Source organism: Podarcis cretensis (assembly GCF_951804945.1).
Source record: "Podarcis cretensis genome assembly, chromosome: 7".
Classification (NCBI taxonomy): Eukaryota; Metazoa; Chordata; class Lepidosauria; order Squamata; family Lacertidae; genus Podarcis; species Podarcis cretensis.
Genome location: NC_137176.1, coordinates 9542707 through 9559937, shown reverse-complemented (window position 1 = coordinate 9559937; position 17231 = coordinate 9542707). Strand labels below are relative to the sequence as shown.

Sequence of the window (17231 nt, the reverse complement as noted above, 5' to 3'; positions counted from 1 at the left end):
GATATAGAAGGTTAAGATAAACAAACAAACAAAAATAATAGAAGGGTGCAATGTTACACCTAGAGATAATCTAACATACAAAGCCATCAAATGACAAAGATACAATGTTAAAAAGTGGCATATATATATATTAATATTGGGGAGGGGAATCATCCTGAAATCTGTCAGACCCCAAAAGAGATGATGTACACTCTATAAATATTGATATGATATGTTCCAGCATTTCACCAATAAAAAGACACAGAATGAGGATAAAATGTGTAAGGCTAAGCAGATGAGCTGGTTTGGTTCTCAGTGGTTCACTTTAAATTGCATGGGTCAAAACGATGAATATAACTTAAGTTAAAAAGACACAAAAGCTCCTATCTGTCCCAGATAATGGAGTAATCCAATAAATTTAGCTGCAACTCTTATGGCATATGAGTGCACTCTTTTACTTTCTGCCACTTAATCGTATGTGAGGAAAAATAAAGTGCTGCACTTAGGGGACAAAATGACTGTCGCAGCAGAGTCATTTCTACTACCATTGAGATTGAATTGCCTGGGCTACACCATCAAGGTTATCTGTGCACACAAAAGAAACACTACAACCTGCAAGGGGTCTCTGCAGGTTACAAGCATTCCCCCATATGTATCTGACCTACCATCATAGCAGGTGTTTTTACAATGTATTTTGTAAAAAATGCCTTTATGAGATTACTGGGTTCCAGGGTAGTGAGCAAATTATCAAAATAATAAAAATAGCAGAAAGTCAAAAGAATAAAGAGTGCACACAAACATGCAAGAGCATCATTTTTTTTTAAAGTCCAAAATAATAAAAAAATAGGACAGACTTTGCTGGGCAAAGCAATGACAGCAATGAAGTTCCACAATTAAGGTGCAACCACAGAAAAGGCTGTCTCTAGTAGCTACCTGTCTAATCTCTGCTTTAAGTAGCTAAGTGGAAAATATACAATCAGGAAATAATGTTCAGTTGTTTCTATTGCTCTATTACCAATACTGACATTCCAGGGGTTTTTGTGTGTGTGTATATTCGTAACAAAACTCTTATCCTATGACTAAAACATTTTAAATGGCATCAAAAGTGCCTATTTACCCTTCGCACTGCAATGACTTCTCATGTCTGTCTTAAAGACTCCTTAGATTTCATGGGTCAAAATCCAGCAGTTATCTAAATGCAAATGTTGTATAATTAAAAAAAAGAGGTATTTTGCAAGGTAGTGCAATTAATGTCAGTATTAGATTCAAAAGAATCTTCAAAGTATAGTCTTTCAGAAAGGACTATACTTTCAGAAAAAGGAAACTGGCAGGCAACATATTTCTTGTTTTACTTGCCTGCTTCTGGCAGATAAGGCCTTTAGGAGATTAAAAAAAAGGTTAAAAGGAAAAGTTGAAGGACAAATCAACAAATAGTTTATTGGCTTTTGTACTCGCTACATTAATTGAACACAGAACTTTATACAGTCTTATACAAACCTCCCACCTATGCTCACATTCCTAGAAAAAGTTGGATATCTAACCATTATAAAACAGTCTCGCTATCATTTATAAAGTTACTAAACAACATTTATCATACTTTTAAACAGTTTCAACAGCCATGTGATAACACGAATCAAAGTATAAGGTGAAGAAACCTCCCAATATATCCAACAGAATAAGACTGCTTAATTTTTAAGGCACTTAGGAAGAAGCAGCCTCCAAGAACTGTGTAATTTCATAGCACATGATGCATGTCAACTGTGTCTGATATGGATCAGAATTATAGACCACTTTGAAAAGCAACAAAAAATCACGCAATTTTGGCGCTGCAAGAAAAATACCATCAGTGAATCGAGATGCTACTGCTTCACCCCTTCCCAGTTTGCAGCATTGCTTCAGATGCCATCTCCCCTATGCTTTCATGTTATCCTGCTTCCCATATATTTGTCTTCCTCTTCTCTGATATACCCAGCAAACTCCAGGGGTAGAGATTAATGGTGGGAAATGGTACTCCTGAAGCATATTTCCCAAGGAGCATAGTGTATACCCGGTGAAATAAAAGACAATCCAGGCAGGTGTTGCTTTGGGCTATCCTTCATGAGACACTGAAGAAGTTGATGAACCTCAACTGAAGTACAAAGAGGTATGAGATTATGAAGCTTGATCTGTGGAAACTGGCAATGTATCAATTGTTGTTGCCTGAAAAATTCCAAGACTGGTCATTCATCACTGACTAAGAATTGTTTCTGATTAAGCTACAATCCTCACACTCTCTCAAAGTAAGTTCCACTTACTCTGTTGAGAAATATTTCAAGTGAAGAAGCTGCAAGAAAAGTATCCCCATCTTCTGTTTAAGCACACAAACAGAAGTGTAGGAACTATCGGGGGGGGGGGGAGAGAAAGTATAGATGCTGTGCAGGATTCCTCACACCGATAACACACCATCTTTTCTGTCATGCAGATAAGTGGAGTTAACAGGTCAAGTGGGACTTTGGCACTGTATGGCTTGAAGATTGGTTATGCCCTAAGTAGAGCAGCCAAAAATTTGGTACATGAATGGCTCAAGGCAGAAAAATCCCTTTGTGTTGAAGTGCCAACCACTACAGTTAGTTTTTCTTCTCCGTAGTGGAGAACCAGTGATGGAAGCTGGCTACTGAAACTTAGTATTAACATAGTATCAATTGCCTAATCTGGTATACTTAACTTTATGTTAGTAAACTGGTACCCTCTGGTATAATGCAATATTTGCTTTATTGAAGTTGGCTGCTATGTGCTAGCAGAGCATGGGGACATTTCCTATCATGTTTTTCAAAAGGAAAATTCTCATATTAAAAAGTAACATAAGATTAAAGCCCAGTTCAAAATTTGTGGTCTGAGGTAGTTTTGTTGGTTCTTTAAAACCCAAGACTCTGGGTGATATTCAACTAAGTCATACTCAAAGCAAACCCATTAATAGCAATATTTCACTTACTTAGGTTCACTGATTTGCATGGGTCTATTCTGAGTATAACTTGAATGTACGAAGTATAGAAAAAGTTTCAAGTTATTTTAAAAGCTTTAAAACTGAATGCTATCCTTGGTTGCCTTAATTAGCAGGGGCAAACTACCCATTACGTCACAAACATATGAAACAAACCCAACATCTCCTTCTCCATTGGAAAGCACCTTCCAGAGGTGGAGATCTGCATTAGAAAAAGGCCAGGAGGAAATGAGACGCTTAACCCTTCCCTTTGCAGCAACTCTCCTCCTGGAACATCCCACCCCTGCAGCTGCCTTTGTACCTAGAGGGCTCCAGACCTATTTGTGAGATAAATGCAGGTTCCGAATACAAAAGCACATTGGAAGGGGAAGCTTCAGAGAACGGCAAGAAAAGGGTTGACCGTTCGCCTTACCTCAACTGATGCAAACTGCCCCCACCTGAATGTGCTTGCCACATAGATGGGGCTGTCAGCGCTTTGTGACACATGGCTGCAGTGCAACACATAGTTTCCCCCTTAGTAAATCTGCTCCTGCAAATTCTTTCCCCCTTCACTAATTTTTCTGTATGCCAGAAATAGGCCCCCAGTACATCTAGTTCACCATTTTTTGCCGAAATAAAGCTTATGGTGGGTGCTTTAAAAGGCTAATTTCAATCACTAAATGATTAGTAATTTTAACCTAGCATGCCATGACACAGCATGATTGTTTGATATTTTATATTATGATTGCCTATGGTTGAATTTCCAGTATGTACCATCTGTATGGTTCTCCAGTGTTTGAGCAAGTGTACTAGCCCTAAAGCAGGGATAGCCAACAGAGTAGCCTCCAGATACTGTTGGACTACAACACCCATCATCCATGACCATTGGTGATTCAGGCTGAGGCTGATGGGAGCTAGATCCAACATCAACTGAAGGCCACCATGTTTGCTACTCAGTCCTAAGATGTCAGGTGTACACAGAAAATAAATCTACTTGAAATCTCCTGTAATCACACATTTCACAGCAAAATTTGGCCCATTTTAATATCTCTTAGAGGGGCACAACTGCAGAAAATCTTGCTAAAAAAATAAATATTTATGTTGTCAAATGTTAGTGCAATCGTTTCATTACCATACCTAACAGGTTTATATAAATACATGGCCTTTTGGCAGGGGCAGGGGTGGGATTAGGACACTTTTGGAGAAGTCATATAGCTGCCAAGTAAGGTACGGATTTCTTTTGTAGGAAAATCTATACCAATTTAATATATACATGCCTGCTAGTATTCCAGGAAAGTAAAAAAGGAAAAGTGCAGCCCTTCTGCATAAAAAAATAAAGGTTTTCTTTCTTCCATTTCAATTATTTTCTTGCACAAAATAGTGGAGGTTCCACATCAGCTCCTTTCTTCGAAAAACCACTTCTGGTATTCTGAATTGGAACACGGCCGTAATAAAGGTGCTGAATTGCCATCATAAGCATTAGATTCTGCTTGTATGCACTTCTGGGTCTGCACGTGGAGTAATGTTCCATCCTACAAAAGATGGTACAGAACACTTTATACTTTACAGTAAAGACAGTATAATAATATTTGAGAGTCCAGCTGATAATGCACTTATCAACATCGCTTTTTAGCTTTTTATTAGTCTAACTGAAAGAAGGAAGACTAACAGAAAAGCAAAGAGGCGTGGGATTCTGTCAATATTTTTTTTGTGCAGATTCAGAAAATTATTTAGCAACTGCAGTCACTCTTAGTAAGCAACTGACTCTCTGTCAAGACAATGGTAATTAAGGAGAACTCTTTTTCTTAAGACCCTCCGAAGGCAGCCTTCGCTGATCTGTGTAGAAATTAACTTTAACATGAGTTCTGGCAAAACTATTTCATTCTTAAATGCTGTTTATAAACATTAGGAACAGACTCCCACGAGGGGTAGTGCTCTCTCCTTCCTTGGAGGTTTTTAAGCAGAGGCTGGATGGCCATCTGTCATGGCTGCTTTAGCTGAGATTCCTGCTTTGCAGGGGGCTGAACTAGATGACCCCTGGGTCCCTTCCAGCTCTAAGATTCTATGATCTAGTTGAGATTCTTGCATTGCAGGAAGTTGGACTAAATGACCCTCAGGGTCCCTTTCAACTCCACAATTCTCTGGAAGTTCTGACAAAGTTGTTGGTACTAATTATCACAATGTAGCTGAAGCAGTCTATGTAGTAAGGGATCAACAATTTAAACATATACCTACTGAATAAAGTGAAATCAAAAAGGGATTTTAATCTGATATGAAGTTTAAAATTTGAGGGTACGTCCCCCTTTTCCTTAGTCAATCAAAAATACTTTGGTGAAGGGCTGCAATGGCCTGGATCTGCAAATCACCAACAGTATACAGTGGTGCCCCGCAAGACGAACGCCTCGCAAGACGGAAAACCCGCTAGACGAAAGTTTTCCGTTTTGGAGGCGCTTCGCAAAACAAATTTCCCTATGGGCTTGCTTCGCAAGATGAGAATGTCTTGCAAGTTCCTGCGGGTTTTTTCCCCTCCCCCCCCTTTTCCTAAGCCGCTAAGCCGCTTATCAGCTGATCCGCTGATAAGCCGCTTAACAGCTGATCGCTAAAAGCCGCTAAACCGCTAATAGCGCTAATCCGCTAAGCTGTCAATGGGCTTGCTTCGCAAGACGAAAAAACCGCTATACGAAGAGCCTCACGGAACGGATTAATTTCGTCTTGCGAGGAACCACTGTACCGCGGTTTCAGATAGCATATCTGCCTTAAAAGAGGAAGGCATATTATCATTCTTTGCAGTCCAGTATCAGCTGGGGTTGCACAGATCAAGTGGTGATGCAATCTACAGTGGAAGCTTATCCAGGAAATCCACTCAACACTGTTGTAAATACCGTATTTTTTGTTCTGTAAGACTCACTTTTTCCCTTCTAAAAAGTAAGGGGAAATGTGTGTGTGTCTCATGGAGCGAATGCAGGCTGCGCAGCTATCCCAGAAGCCAGAACAGCAAGAGGGATTGCTGCTTTCACTGCGCAGCGATCCCTCTTGCTGTTCTGGCTTCTGAGATTCAGAATATTTTTTTTTCTTGTTTTCCTCCTTCAAAAACTAGGTGCGTCTTGTGGTCTGGTGCGTCTTATAGAGCGAAAAATACAGTATATTTCCTGATCTTTCAGGTGCAGGGGGGGGGGGGCACAGATGGCCAACAGCTTTCAGACCCCTGACCCTCACATTGTACTAAAACCAACCTTCTTCTTAAGCATGAATTTGAAGTAGTTTCAGTGAGTGAAGGGAAACAAGCAATGAACTGCCACCCCACTATTCTAGAGAGCAATTCTGTTTGAAGCTTCTTTCAGGGACTGAGCCTTAACCCATTAGCTCATTGCTAATGGCTGCTGGCTGTACAATGCAAGCAAAAAGACTGTGCTGCCTCCTTACCTCTCTGAAGAAAATTTTCTGATTTTCAGGAATGTTCTGGATACCTTCTTGGCACAAATACATTTTCAAATAATCAGATCCCGGATCAACCGCTGCGCAGACTTCAGGTTGCCGTGTGTTGTACCGTATTTCATTGTGGGAGGTGTATTCAAAAAACTGTAAACCCCAAACGGAAATAAAATCTCTACTAAAACTTTAGGTATGTATGTGTGACATTCAGACAGACAGCCTTCTATAGAGCTGAAATGCAAAAAAGTCCCCTTTTTTGGAGGGGTCCTCCAGACCAGGAACTAAATTAACATATCCAGTAGCGACAACTGTAACCTTTCTGAATTGCAGCCCCGACATAGATTGTTTTTGGTAATTTGTTCATCAGTGTCAAGGTTGATTGGTGGGTGCTAGTAGAGATAAGAGTCCGGGCCTCCAGCCAGTTTTACAGGTTTATTAAGTCCATTTTCCTATTTACACACAGAGCACTCAGAGCACGTCCTGCTCATTCGGTATCATCATCATCATCATCATCATCATCATCATAATAATAATTAATTTATTTATACCCCGCCCATCTGGCTGGGCCTCCCCAGCCACTCTGGGCGGCTTCCAAAAGAATATTAAAATACTATGATACATCAAACATTAAAAGCATCCCTAAACAGGGCTGCCTATCAGATGCAGCGACTGAAGTTTCCTTTCGTTTTCTCCAGCATAACCACTTCCGGAGCCCTCCCCTTCTCCTTCCTCTTTTACGTGAAGAGCTGAGCCCCGGAAATTGCTCCCCCCTCCCTGATTCATTGCTTCCTGACATCCCTTCTTCATCCTCACCCTCTGACGAGGAGCAACTACTTACGATCGGAGGCTTGTCTCTGTATTTTCCCATCATCTCCTCCTTCTCAGCCCCCAGTTCCCTGACAATCAGGCACTAACTACTGCCAATATAGTAACAGTAGTTAGTGGTAATGAATATAAAGGAACACACACAAAAATACCCAAGAAAATGACAGGGAAATGGATAGAAAGAGGATTAATGAAGGACCAGTCAGGGGCAAGTGGTTAGTGGTATTTTGGCAGCTTACAGTGGAAACCTATGCATGTTTGCTAACTGTGTTCAATACAGCTTCATCCCAGGTAGTAGGGTATATAGGGATGCAGCATTTTATATTTTTTAAAAATACTATACCCTCCCTTTCTACCAGGTCTTTAAGGTGGCTTACAATCCAAGACAAAATATAAAATTCACACAAGTTTAAAACAGAAACAAATCAGTAACAGAAACTAGCAGCAGGAAAATTGGCACACAACAAACGACAAAAGGATTGTGCTTTTACTTACCAAAAGCCCAAGGGAAGAGAATAATTTTAACTCTGCACCTAAAAGATAGGATGGTAGGTGCCAAACAAGAATTTCTGGGGAGGGTATTTCATAATCAGCTAGGACCATGAGAAGAAAGAGGAGGGAAAGAAGGGGTTGTGGGAATTGGGGCAGGACAGGAGGTTTACAGCGTTAATAAAGGTTTGTTCGTTTGATCCACAGAGTACCGAGCCGAAAGAAAGCAGCTGAAAAGGCAAAAACCTTCCTCCTCCATTTAGCCCTGAGTGAGCTGGAGGACCTCAAATGTGAGAGCAGCTGTTATAGCAGAAGAAGCTGTGGGGCTAAGAGCTTCAAACAAAGCCAGCTGGGAAAGGCGAAGTGCACACCAATAGACTCACTCTGGTTATGCCAGGATCCAGCCCAGGAGATGAATGCCACCAGAACTTAGATCTTAGACCATAAAAACAAAGCCTCCTGCGGTTGCAATCAGTGAAGTGGGTTTTGCAGGGAAAAAATTGTAGTGGAAAAAGTTGTATGCAAATTTGAGTAATCTGCATCACCCTAGAGAGCGATCCAATTTAGCGCTTTGAAACAACTTTAGACTTTGAAACAACTTCATTTACCAGTTTGCATGTCACTTTAAACCACAGTTAGGCTTAACTATGGTTTAAAGGTGTACACCAGGCATAGGCAAACTCAGCCCTCCAGATGTTTTGGGATGACAATTTCCATCATCCCTGACCACTGGTCCTGTTAGCTAGGGATGATGGGAGTTGAAGTCCGAGTTTGCCTATGCCTGGTGTACATAGCTTTCTGGTGCATAGTGCTAAAACTACAGCGGCTTTGCTCCCCCACACCCCCTGCTGCTGGGAACATGTTTCATATAATATCTGTATGAAGCTGCTGGGTGAAGTTTAGAATTGGGTGTCATTAGCACCCAATCCATATCTACCAAGTTAGGGGAAGCTGTGGAGTGTTGGATCAGGGTCTGCATATGAACTAATAAACAGACTGAATCCCAACAAAACAGAGGCCTTGTGGGTTGATGGTTTTTGTGTATGGGAATTCGGCATACAACATGGAAGCGTTTTGACACACAAGACATCCTGCCCCAAAGGAGCAGGTGTATGCCTTGGAGTCTGTGTGGCCAACTTCAGTTTGATCTACCAGCTACAGTCGTTCTTAATCAGGGACAGCATCTCCACAGTAATTCATGCTCTGGCAGTCCCCAGTTCAATGACTGTAATGCACTCTATATGGGGCTGTTCCTGATGAAGACATTGAAGTTAAATGTGGCAGCTAGGCTGCTAAGTGGAACTATGTATTGAAGCCAGAGTTAAGATGCATTGCACTGATTGCAAATACACTTCTGGGCTTATTTCATAAATTTAGAGTCATAAAACCCTAAAGAAGTGGGAACTTAGGTATTTGAAGTAGCATCTGTCTCCACTATGGTGTTAAATGGTTGAATTTATAAACAAACAAACTGCCTGGATACTGCCCATTATGTCGAGATGCAGAAAATAGACCTGATGGAATAGGTTATGGAATGGCCTCCTTTCTGAGGTCTCCCTGGAACAACTTTGGCTTTGTTTTGGTGCCAGGTTAAAAACTGGTTATTTACTTAGGCATTTGTGCACTGTCAAAATTTGCTGCCTGGCACTACAATTTGCCAATCAGAAGGTTGGCGGTTCGAATCCCCACGACGGGGTGAGCTCCCGTCACTCTGTCCCTGCTCCTGCCAACCTAGCAGTTCAAAAGCATGTCAAAGTACAAGTAGATAAATAGGTACCACTCCAACGGGAAGGTAAACAGTGTTTCCATGCGCTGCTCTAGTTCGCCAGATGTGGCTTACTCATGCTGGCCACATGACCCAGAAGCTGTACGCCGGCTCCCTCGCCAGTAAAGCGAGATGAGCGCCGCAACCCCAGAGTCGGCCACAACTGGACCTAATGGTCAGGCTCCCTTTACCTTTACTACAATTTGCTTTGTGCTTTAAGATTAGTGTTCATTATTTATTGTTTTGTGTGTGTTAATTTATTAATACAACACTTCAATATACAAAGTAGGTGTCCTGCCTGAGATCAAGCAGGATAGAGTGGGCTGTAAATATTTTAATATCAAAAAACATGCACAAAGAAAGGGCAACTACATTTCGACCCTCTAATGGAAGTAAAGGGAAAATCTTACCTGATTTTGTCCCATGCCATGACAAGGATATAATATGACTACACGTCCTGTTATATCATGGTCATCAAGAGGATTATAATCAAAACAATAATTTGCCATCCCTCTGTTCTTCAGCTGAAAGGCAGCAGAAAGCAGTTAAGAGATACCAGCCCACAATCCAAACATCCCATCAGTCACTGCACTTTAAAAACTATTAATTTAGCAGCTTATAATTCAGTATCACATCAGATGCAGCAATAAGAATTTTTTTTTTTACGAGAAACCATCACAACTAAATAGTAGGAACCAATGATCTTAAGTTAGTCCTGACTAGTAACGTAAGCCTACTGATTTCAGGGGCTCTGCTGTGAATATGACTTAGTCAGGTACCACACATAGAATGCAATTATATTTTGGGGAGGATTTCCTCTCCAGATTGTGTTGGTAACTGCCTGAAAATATATGCCCTGGAGCTTTTTAAAATATGCTGACTGTTCTTTGTGCCAGGGAAGACTCCCATGTTCTATAATTGGTCTTGAAATGTCAAATACGAGCTGGTGATGAAGACCAATGGTCAAAATTCATTCAGCTGGTATATGAACTGTTTTTATAATCTAACTTTATATTCACTTTTTTACGTAGAATGAGGTAGCAAATGAGAATTTGCTGTTGAGAAGTGTGATGCTGTTGAGAAGTGTCATGAATAATAATAATTCCAATATGAATTACTATTGACCCTAGCTCCAAATTTCTTTAGGCCAGGTCGAATATAATGTGACTGAATCTTCATTGGAAGAACTTTCAGGTCTTCTGCGTACTAATTTGCTGGGAAGCTGTATGTGTTGTAAACATAGTTCTCCCCAGTGAAAACAAGCATGGAATGAACTGATTCTTTCTTTATTTGCATTGAACTCAAAATGTCAGACCCAAGAGCTACATAAAAAGAAGAATAATTTTCCCTTCAAGGAAATTCACAGCAGTATCACCCCCCAAAAAAGAAAAAAGGATTTCATAAAGAAAGGATCTGCCAAGAACTAATAAAACCAGTAGAGGGGAGGAAATATAACATAAAGCAAGCATGACTGGGCAAGATGTTTTCAGCTATGGGGAAGACAGCCAAGACAATACTGGATAGGTATCCTCTTGTTTAGGGAGCAAAAAGGAAGCCACTGGAGGAACATTTGTTAGCCAGTCATCTGATATATTACATAATACACTTACACATGACATATGGTGAATGTTAACATATTGTGGTAGCGGCACACATGTGAAGGGGTATTCCCAGAAAAAAGCATGGCTCCTTTATAGTGGCATTGTACCATGGGTAGGCAAACTAAGGCCCGGGGGCCGGATGCGGTCCAGTCGCCTTTAAATCCAGCGCATGGACAGTCTGCGAATCAGCATGTTTTTACATGAGTAGGATGTGTCCTTTTACTTAAAATGCATCTCTGGGTTATTTGTGGGACCTGCCTGGTGTTTTTACATGAGTAGAATGTGTCCTTTTATTTAAAATGCATCTCTGGGTTATTTGTGGGGCATAGCAATTTGTTCATTCCCCCCCCCCAAAAAAAATAGTCCGGCCTCCCAACTGCTGAAAAAGTTTGCTGACCCCTGCATTATACCATCCCTATCATGGGATCTAATTAGTGGGAAGCATCTAGCTGATTACAGTGGTACCTCGGGTTACATATGCTTCAGGTTGCATACACTTCAAGTTATACACTCCGCTAACCCAGAAACAGTACCTCGGCTTAAGAACTTTGCTTCAGGATAAGAACAGAAATTGGGCTCCGGTGACACGGCAGCAACAGGAGGTCCCATTAGCTAAAGTGGTGCTTCAGGTTAAGAACAGTTTCAGGTTAAGAACGGACCTCCGGAACGAATTAAGTACTTAACCTGAGGTACCACTGTATTGCTGCAAATACGATTCTGGACCCTTGATGAGCTCCAGAAGAACCTAGTTATACAGTGGCACCTTGGTTCTCAAAGGCCTTTGTTCTTAAACGCCGAAAACCCAGAAGTAAGTGTTCTGGTTTTCAAACTTTTTTGGAAGCCAATTGTCCGATACATTGCACATTATCAGTACTTCTTACAATAACTCTGTACAAGGTAGATGGTATTATTATTGACACGGAGTCCAGTGCTGAGAGACAGTGGATTAGCTAAGGCTACCTAGTGAATTCATGTCTAGGGTGAGATCTGAACTTATTACACTTTCTGCTGATTTCTGCCTTGCCAAACTATCCTGAAGGAGAGATGTCAGTCTTACGAAAAACCCACCTTAAAAAAACATTTTACTTACCATCCCAAAAAAGCCAGGCCTGTCCTCTGGCACATGGAGTTCTGGGTAAATATTATCCAAGTACCACTTGAAATCCTTGCATTTCAACTTCTCTCGAAGAAATCTTCTTTCTGTCACATCTCCATAAGGCTCCTAAAAAGAAAACCGAAAGTAAATTAAAATTTCAACATAAGGAAAGCTACAGCATAAACTTTGAAATGTCAGGAGGGAAATGGAGTCCATCTGCATGGAATATTTGTCAGGTTTGTACAACCTGTGACCTACCAAGCTGAATTCAGCCCACCAGTCATGTAGTCATAACATTCTGCTACTGGGTTGAAATGGCAAAAATGGGGTTGGGATAGGGGAAGCTATTAGATTCTGGCAGGCCACAAAACATGGCTGGTACACCATGGTTTTTTTCCCTGGCTAGTCACAATTTGTGCAGGCCTGAAAGTAGAAACAGATAAAATGTAAGGCTAAGTATAGAAATCTCCTCCTCCTCCAGCCTTTTAAAGTATGGTCAAAATAGGACATCAACATACAAACATCATTAAGTTAATATTCTATATGCTTTTTCTACTTGGATGTTCTGATTTCACATCCAAACTTTAGTTTTGCTACTGCAATAAAACTGATGCACATGTTCACAGCTAGTCACTGACCTTCAAACACTGTTTCCTAATACTATCCTGATAGAGCAAAGACCATATTTAGTATAACCCAGGGATGGCAGATTGAATTAAATATTGGGGGGATGTAAGCCCTGCCTTACATAATCAATCACATGACATGGCCCCCACACACCATTTGAATGGCAATGCACCTCAACTTGGGGAGGGGATGGTCCCCTCAAATATTTAGGGGGGGTCAAAGGGACCTTAGCCCCTAGGGGTTGGCTCCTATGGTATGACCACAATTGAAAGATGGTTAGTTACCAGCAAAATTCCCTATAGGCAAGCATCATAGCATCATACATAGTGAAGGACCCAAATCCAGACAAAATCTGTGTGAAGTCTCACAAAGGTAACTCAGTACAAACACCATAATCCCCCTTTATCTGCAGTACCAGTACATATTACAGATTTCTAGATCAGGGAGTTTGTGTTCTTACCTTCATTAAAAATGTGTGGTATTTGACTGTATACAGCCCATTAACTGAGCCAGATTCTTTGGTATCTATTTAATCATATCCCAACCTAGCCTCAACATTTTTAGTACCAGCTGTAACCTTGATCGTCTGCAATATTACTATTCAAAATCATTAATAAACCTACTGGACTAGATGCAGGTTTCTCCTTCCATTTGCAGAAGAGACAGAGGTCCAGTGGAGGCTCCTGCTGCAGAAGGTGGGGATGGAAGGAAGCTATTTTTGCCAATTCCCCCTTCCTAGTGTTCCATGTATTACCTCCCACACTGTTTCAGAGGGTTCTTTAACCATATGGAACAACTTTTTTGAGGATACAGGCAGCTTTGGCAAAATTGCCTCTCCCTTCTGTAGGACTACCTGATGGTAGCAGAGATCCAACCTATGGAGTTTTGAATTAGAAATCCTCAAATGTCCCAGCAGAAGGACCCTCTTGATTTCATGTAATGCCACCAGGAGCTATTGGGTACCAGAGTAATCCTTTTTCCTGAGATCCTTCTTAAGTTTTACCTCTTCTAAATGAAAATCAGATTACTAGAACCAACTATTTATAGTTATCCAAATGATCACATTTTCTCAAGATTATAAATGTATTTGGTAATACTAATCCTGAAACCACATTGATTGGCAATAATTATAATTGTAATAATTATAATTCTACCATCAAAATCTTTCCTTTAATGTAGAGTTATGTATTTATCAACAGTTCAGTTATTCTAGTCAGGATAGCTAACCTATAATTATCAAGATTATGAAGCCTATTCTTTTTCAAACTGGCAAAACACTAAGGGGCAGTATCCAACAAAGTAGATCCACTACTGCACGGGTTTCCACTTGTGCAATGGAATTTTCCCTCTCTGTCCTCTCCCTCTGCACCTTCCCCAAATTTGCTCCAGGGGGGTTGGGGAAAACATCAGAACAGATTTAGGGAGGCAGAGTGTGGGGAGGAAAGGAAAGTTCCCTTGCACAGCCGTAAGTCCTTGTGCTAGTAGATCTACTTCATTGGAGACCATTTCCATTCTTTAGGAATTTTGTCACTTTTGTAAGATGGATTAAGAGCCCTGCAAAAAGTGCTCTGTGTTCTCAGCACGTTACAAAAACAGACAAGCACCAAGGCAATTCGAATTATGTGCCTGGCATAAATAATACCCCTTGCTGCCTTGCCTCTCCCCTTTTCCCTCTAGAGTCAAAAGTTAGGTGACAGGCTCCTCAGAAAAGTGATCTGAACAGTAAGCTTACCTTGCGTGCATGCGGATTTCTGTGGTAATAAAGCTCTTTGTATGCATCCATCCACACTTCTGCAGCACGGACAGAGTTAGCCAAAGCCTTTGCCCTTGAGTAGGGAGCTTGCTTTGGGAAAACATGTCCCACGTGAGAACAAGGATGGATCTCAAGACTCCCTCCACACTGCCAGATCTAAATTAAACAAAGAAAACAAACAAAACAGCCTGTATTATATGCATGCAATATTGCAGCCCTATCCTATGAACTGGATTAAGCAGCAGCTGTTTAAGAAGCTACTTGTACCACTGAAGCGCAAGGTAATGCTTCAGAAGTTGAGCAAATACTCCTGCCACACTTCCTCCCAAATCCCTTTCCATTACCAGTTCTGGCTAGCTTTGTTTTGTGTCAGCCTCTATAGGTTAGTTTAACTCCGTGCATATTTCAAGATCTATTCTATTGGTGGTATTCAACTAAGCAGAACTACTGTAATTAATGGACCTAACTTAATTTCAGTGGGTCTACGCTGAGTAGAACTTAATAATAATAATAATAATAATAATATTTATTTATTATTCAACTTAGTTGAATACCACCCAATATTTATAATTCCTCCCCTAAAAATCTGCCTAAAGTTTGATCTCTCATGCCGTGTGAACACAATCAAATATTGAAAGTACCTTATGTCAACAGTCTGGCACAATTATTACTGGAAGCATACAACATTTATATTTCCTACATTTGGATTTCTTCCTTGTGATCTTTGAGCAGATATGCACTGGTCTTAACTTTTAAGGAACAGGACAAATGGGCAGAGTCATTGTGTATCTTTACACAGGATGTAATTAGTTGAAGAATGTATTTTATACACGGAGTCAGCGGGTGGCTACAGAGGACACTTCAGCTAAGAGGATAGAAGAGATGCCTGGGCATTTCACAGCATGAAATAATTATTGGCTCATTTGTGCATTAGATCCGTTCAATTAAATACTATCTTAAGATCAAAGAGAATATAATTTAAGTAGCAGTATTAGACTGAAGAATTACAGTATGTACATTTTCTTTATAGGTAGATGCAGTACGGAGTGTTTGGGGAAAAGTTTAATCTACAAGTTCCATACTTAGTATGACATCTATATTCTCAGATGTTGCTCTATTCTCCAAACAGTGATTTTGCCACACAACCTACACTATTTACATATAACCAAGCTTGATAATAACATGTGGTGCTACCAAGAAGAAATGACTTTGCAGTTATAGATCATACGCGTACAACTAGACATTACAATCCATACAAAAGCCAAACACCCCAGTCCAAAGAAAGCTTGTATGTTTACGTCCCATTAATTTTAAGTAGGGAATATGTTCGTCTTTGGGAGGAAATATTTAGGGATGCGGGTGGCGCTGTGGGTTAAACCACAGAGTCTAGAACTTGCCGATCAGAAGGTCAGCGGTTTGAATCCCCATGACGGGGTGAGCTCCCATTGCTCGGTCCCTGCTCCTGCCCACCTAGCAGTTCAAAAGCAGTTCAAAAGTACAACTCTGGTGGGAAGGTAAACGACGTTTCCGTGCGCTGCTCTGGTTCTCCAGAAGCAGCTTAGTTGTGCTGGCCACATGACCCGGAAGCTGTACGCCAGTTTCCTTGGCCAGTAAAATGAGATGAGCGCCGCAACCCCAGAGTCGGCCACGACTGGACCTAATGGTCAGGGGTCCCTTTACCTTTACCTTTATTTTCCTTATATGGGGCATATCAAGAACAATTTTACTTCTATTAACGCTTGGTAGGACTTGCCTGAAACTACTGAATCACCAGCTAGTTATCCATCAGAGCACTGGACTACAAAATATGAATGTTACAACTACCTAGTTCTGGATAACAGAAGCAGCTCAGGAGAATGAACTAGACTTTGAATTCATAATAGCACTGGCAAGGACTGGTTTGATTAACAACTTACACTACACTACTTGCATATTTCCTTTAAAACACAGTTATTCATGCAGGAGACATAAGGAGCTTAATGAGATTTGCGTGGAGGGGAATGTTTCAGGGCTACTTCCAATAATGTTACTTACCCGGAATGAAAATTCAAGGTTTTCTCCTCCCCAGACTTCCATTCCTGTGTCATAAGAGCCGAGGTAGCTAAAATAATGCTTACTGACTGCAAAGAGCCCACCAGCCATAGTAGGAGACCTATGAGAGGAAAGTAACTCTGACATTAGGGAACACATTGTTTTTCTGTAACAAGCATCATTATGTGGCTCAACATATCAGTGCCATATTATTAAGGGTACACCTTTTACAAAAAATGTCCATGGACCAGAATGCAACTTATTCAAACGTTACCAAGAAAACAAGGAGGGAGATATTAACATTTTATAAAACAAGTTTTGGTTTCAAGAAATGTTTGTGATAAAATACATTCTGCTTTCACAGGCTGCTCGATTACAACTAGGCTAATAAATCCACATTATTTAATACTTTAAAAGAATAAGGGTTCAAAGGCTGTGATAGATAGATAGATAGATAGATAGATGATAGATGATAGATAGATAGATAGATAGATAGATAGATAGATAGATAGATAGATGATGATAGATGATATAGATATAGATAGATAGATGATAGATAGATAGATAGATAGATAGATAGATAGATAGATAGATAGATGATAGATATAGATAGATAGATAGATAGATAGATAGATAGGCAGGCAGATATCTTACTGAAATAAGGTACACACATA

General features: G+C 40.5%; 1 protein-coding gene across 1 annotated transcript in view; it reads right to left on the bottom strand.

The window, feature by feature from the left end:
* Window positions 1-1390: 1390 nt before the first annotated feature.
* The window catches only part of GALNT12 (polypeptide N-acetylgalactosaminyltransferase 12), a 34248-nt gene continuing 18407 nt past the window's right edge, over window positions 1391-17231 (bottom strand). The window contains exons 5-10 of the mRNA XM_079983968.1: window positions 16561-16678; window positions 14506-14682; window positions 12141-12272; window positions 9860-9973; window positions 6362-6517; window positions 1391-4470 (exon numbers count right to left, since the gene is read on the bottom strand). Coding sequence (XP_079840094.1) covers window positions 4333-4470; window positions 6362-6517; window positions 9860-9973; window positions 12141-12272; window positions 14506-14682; window positions 16561-16678 — 835 coding nt within the window. The 3' untranslated portion in view covers window positions 1391-4332. The remainder of the gene's footprint in view (window positions 4471-6361; window positions 6518-9859; window positions 9974-12140; window positions 12273-14505; window positions 14683-16560; window positions 16679-17231) is intronic.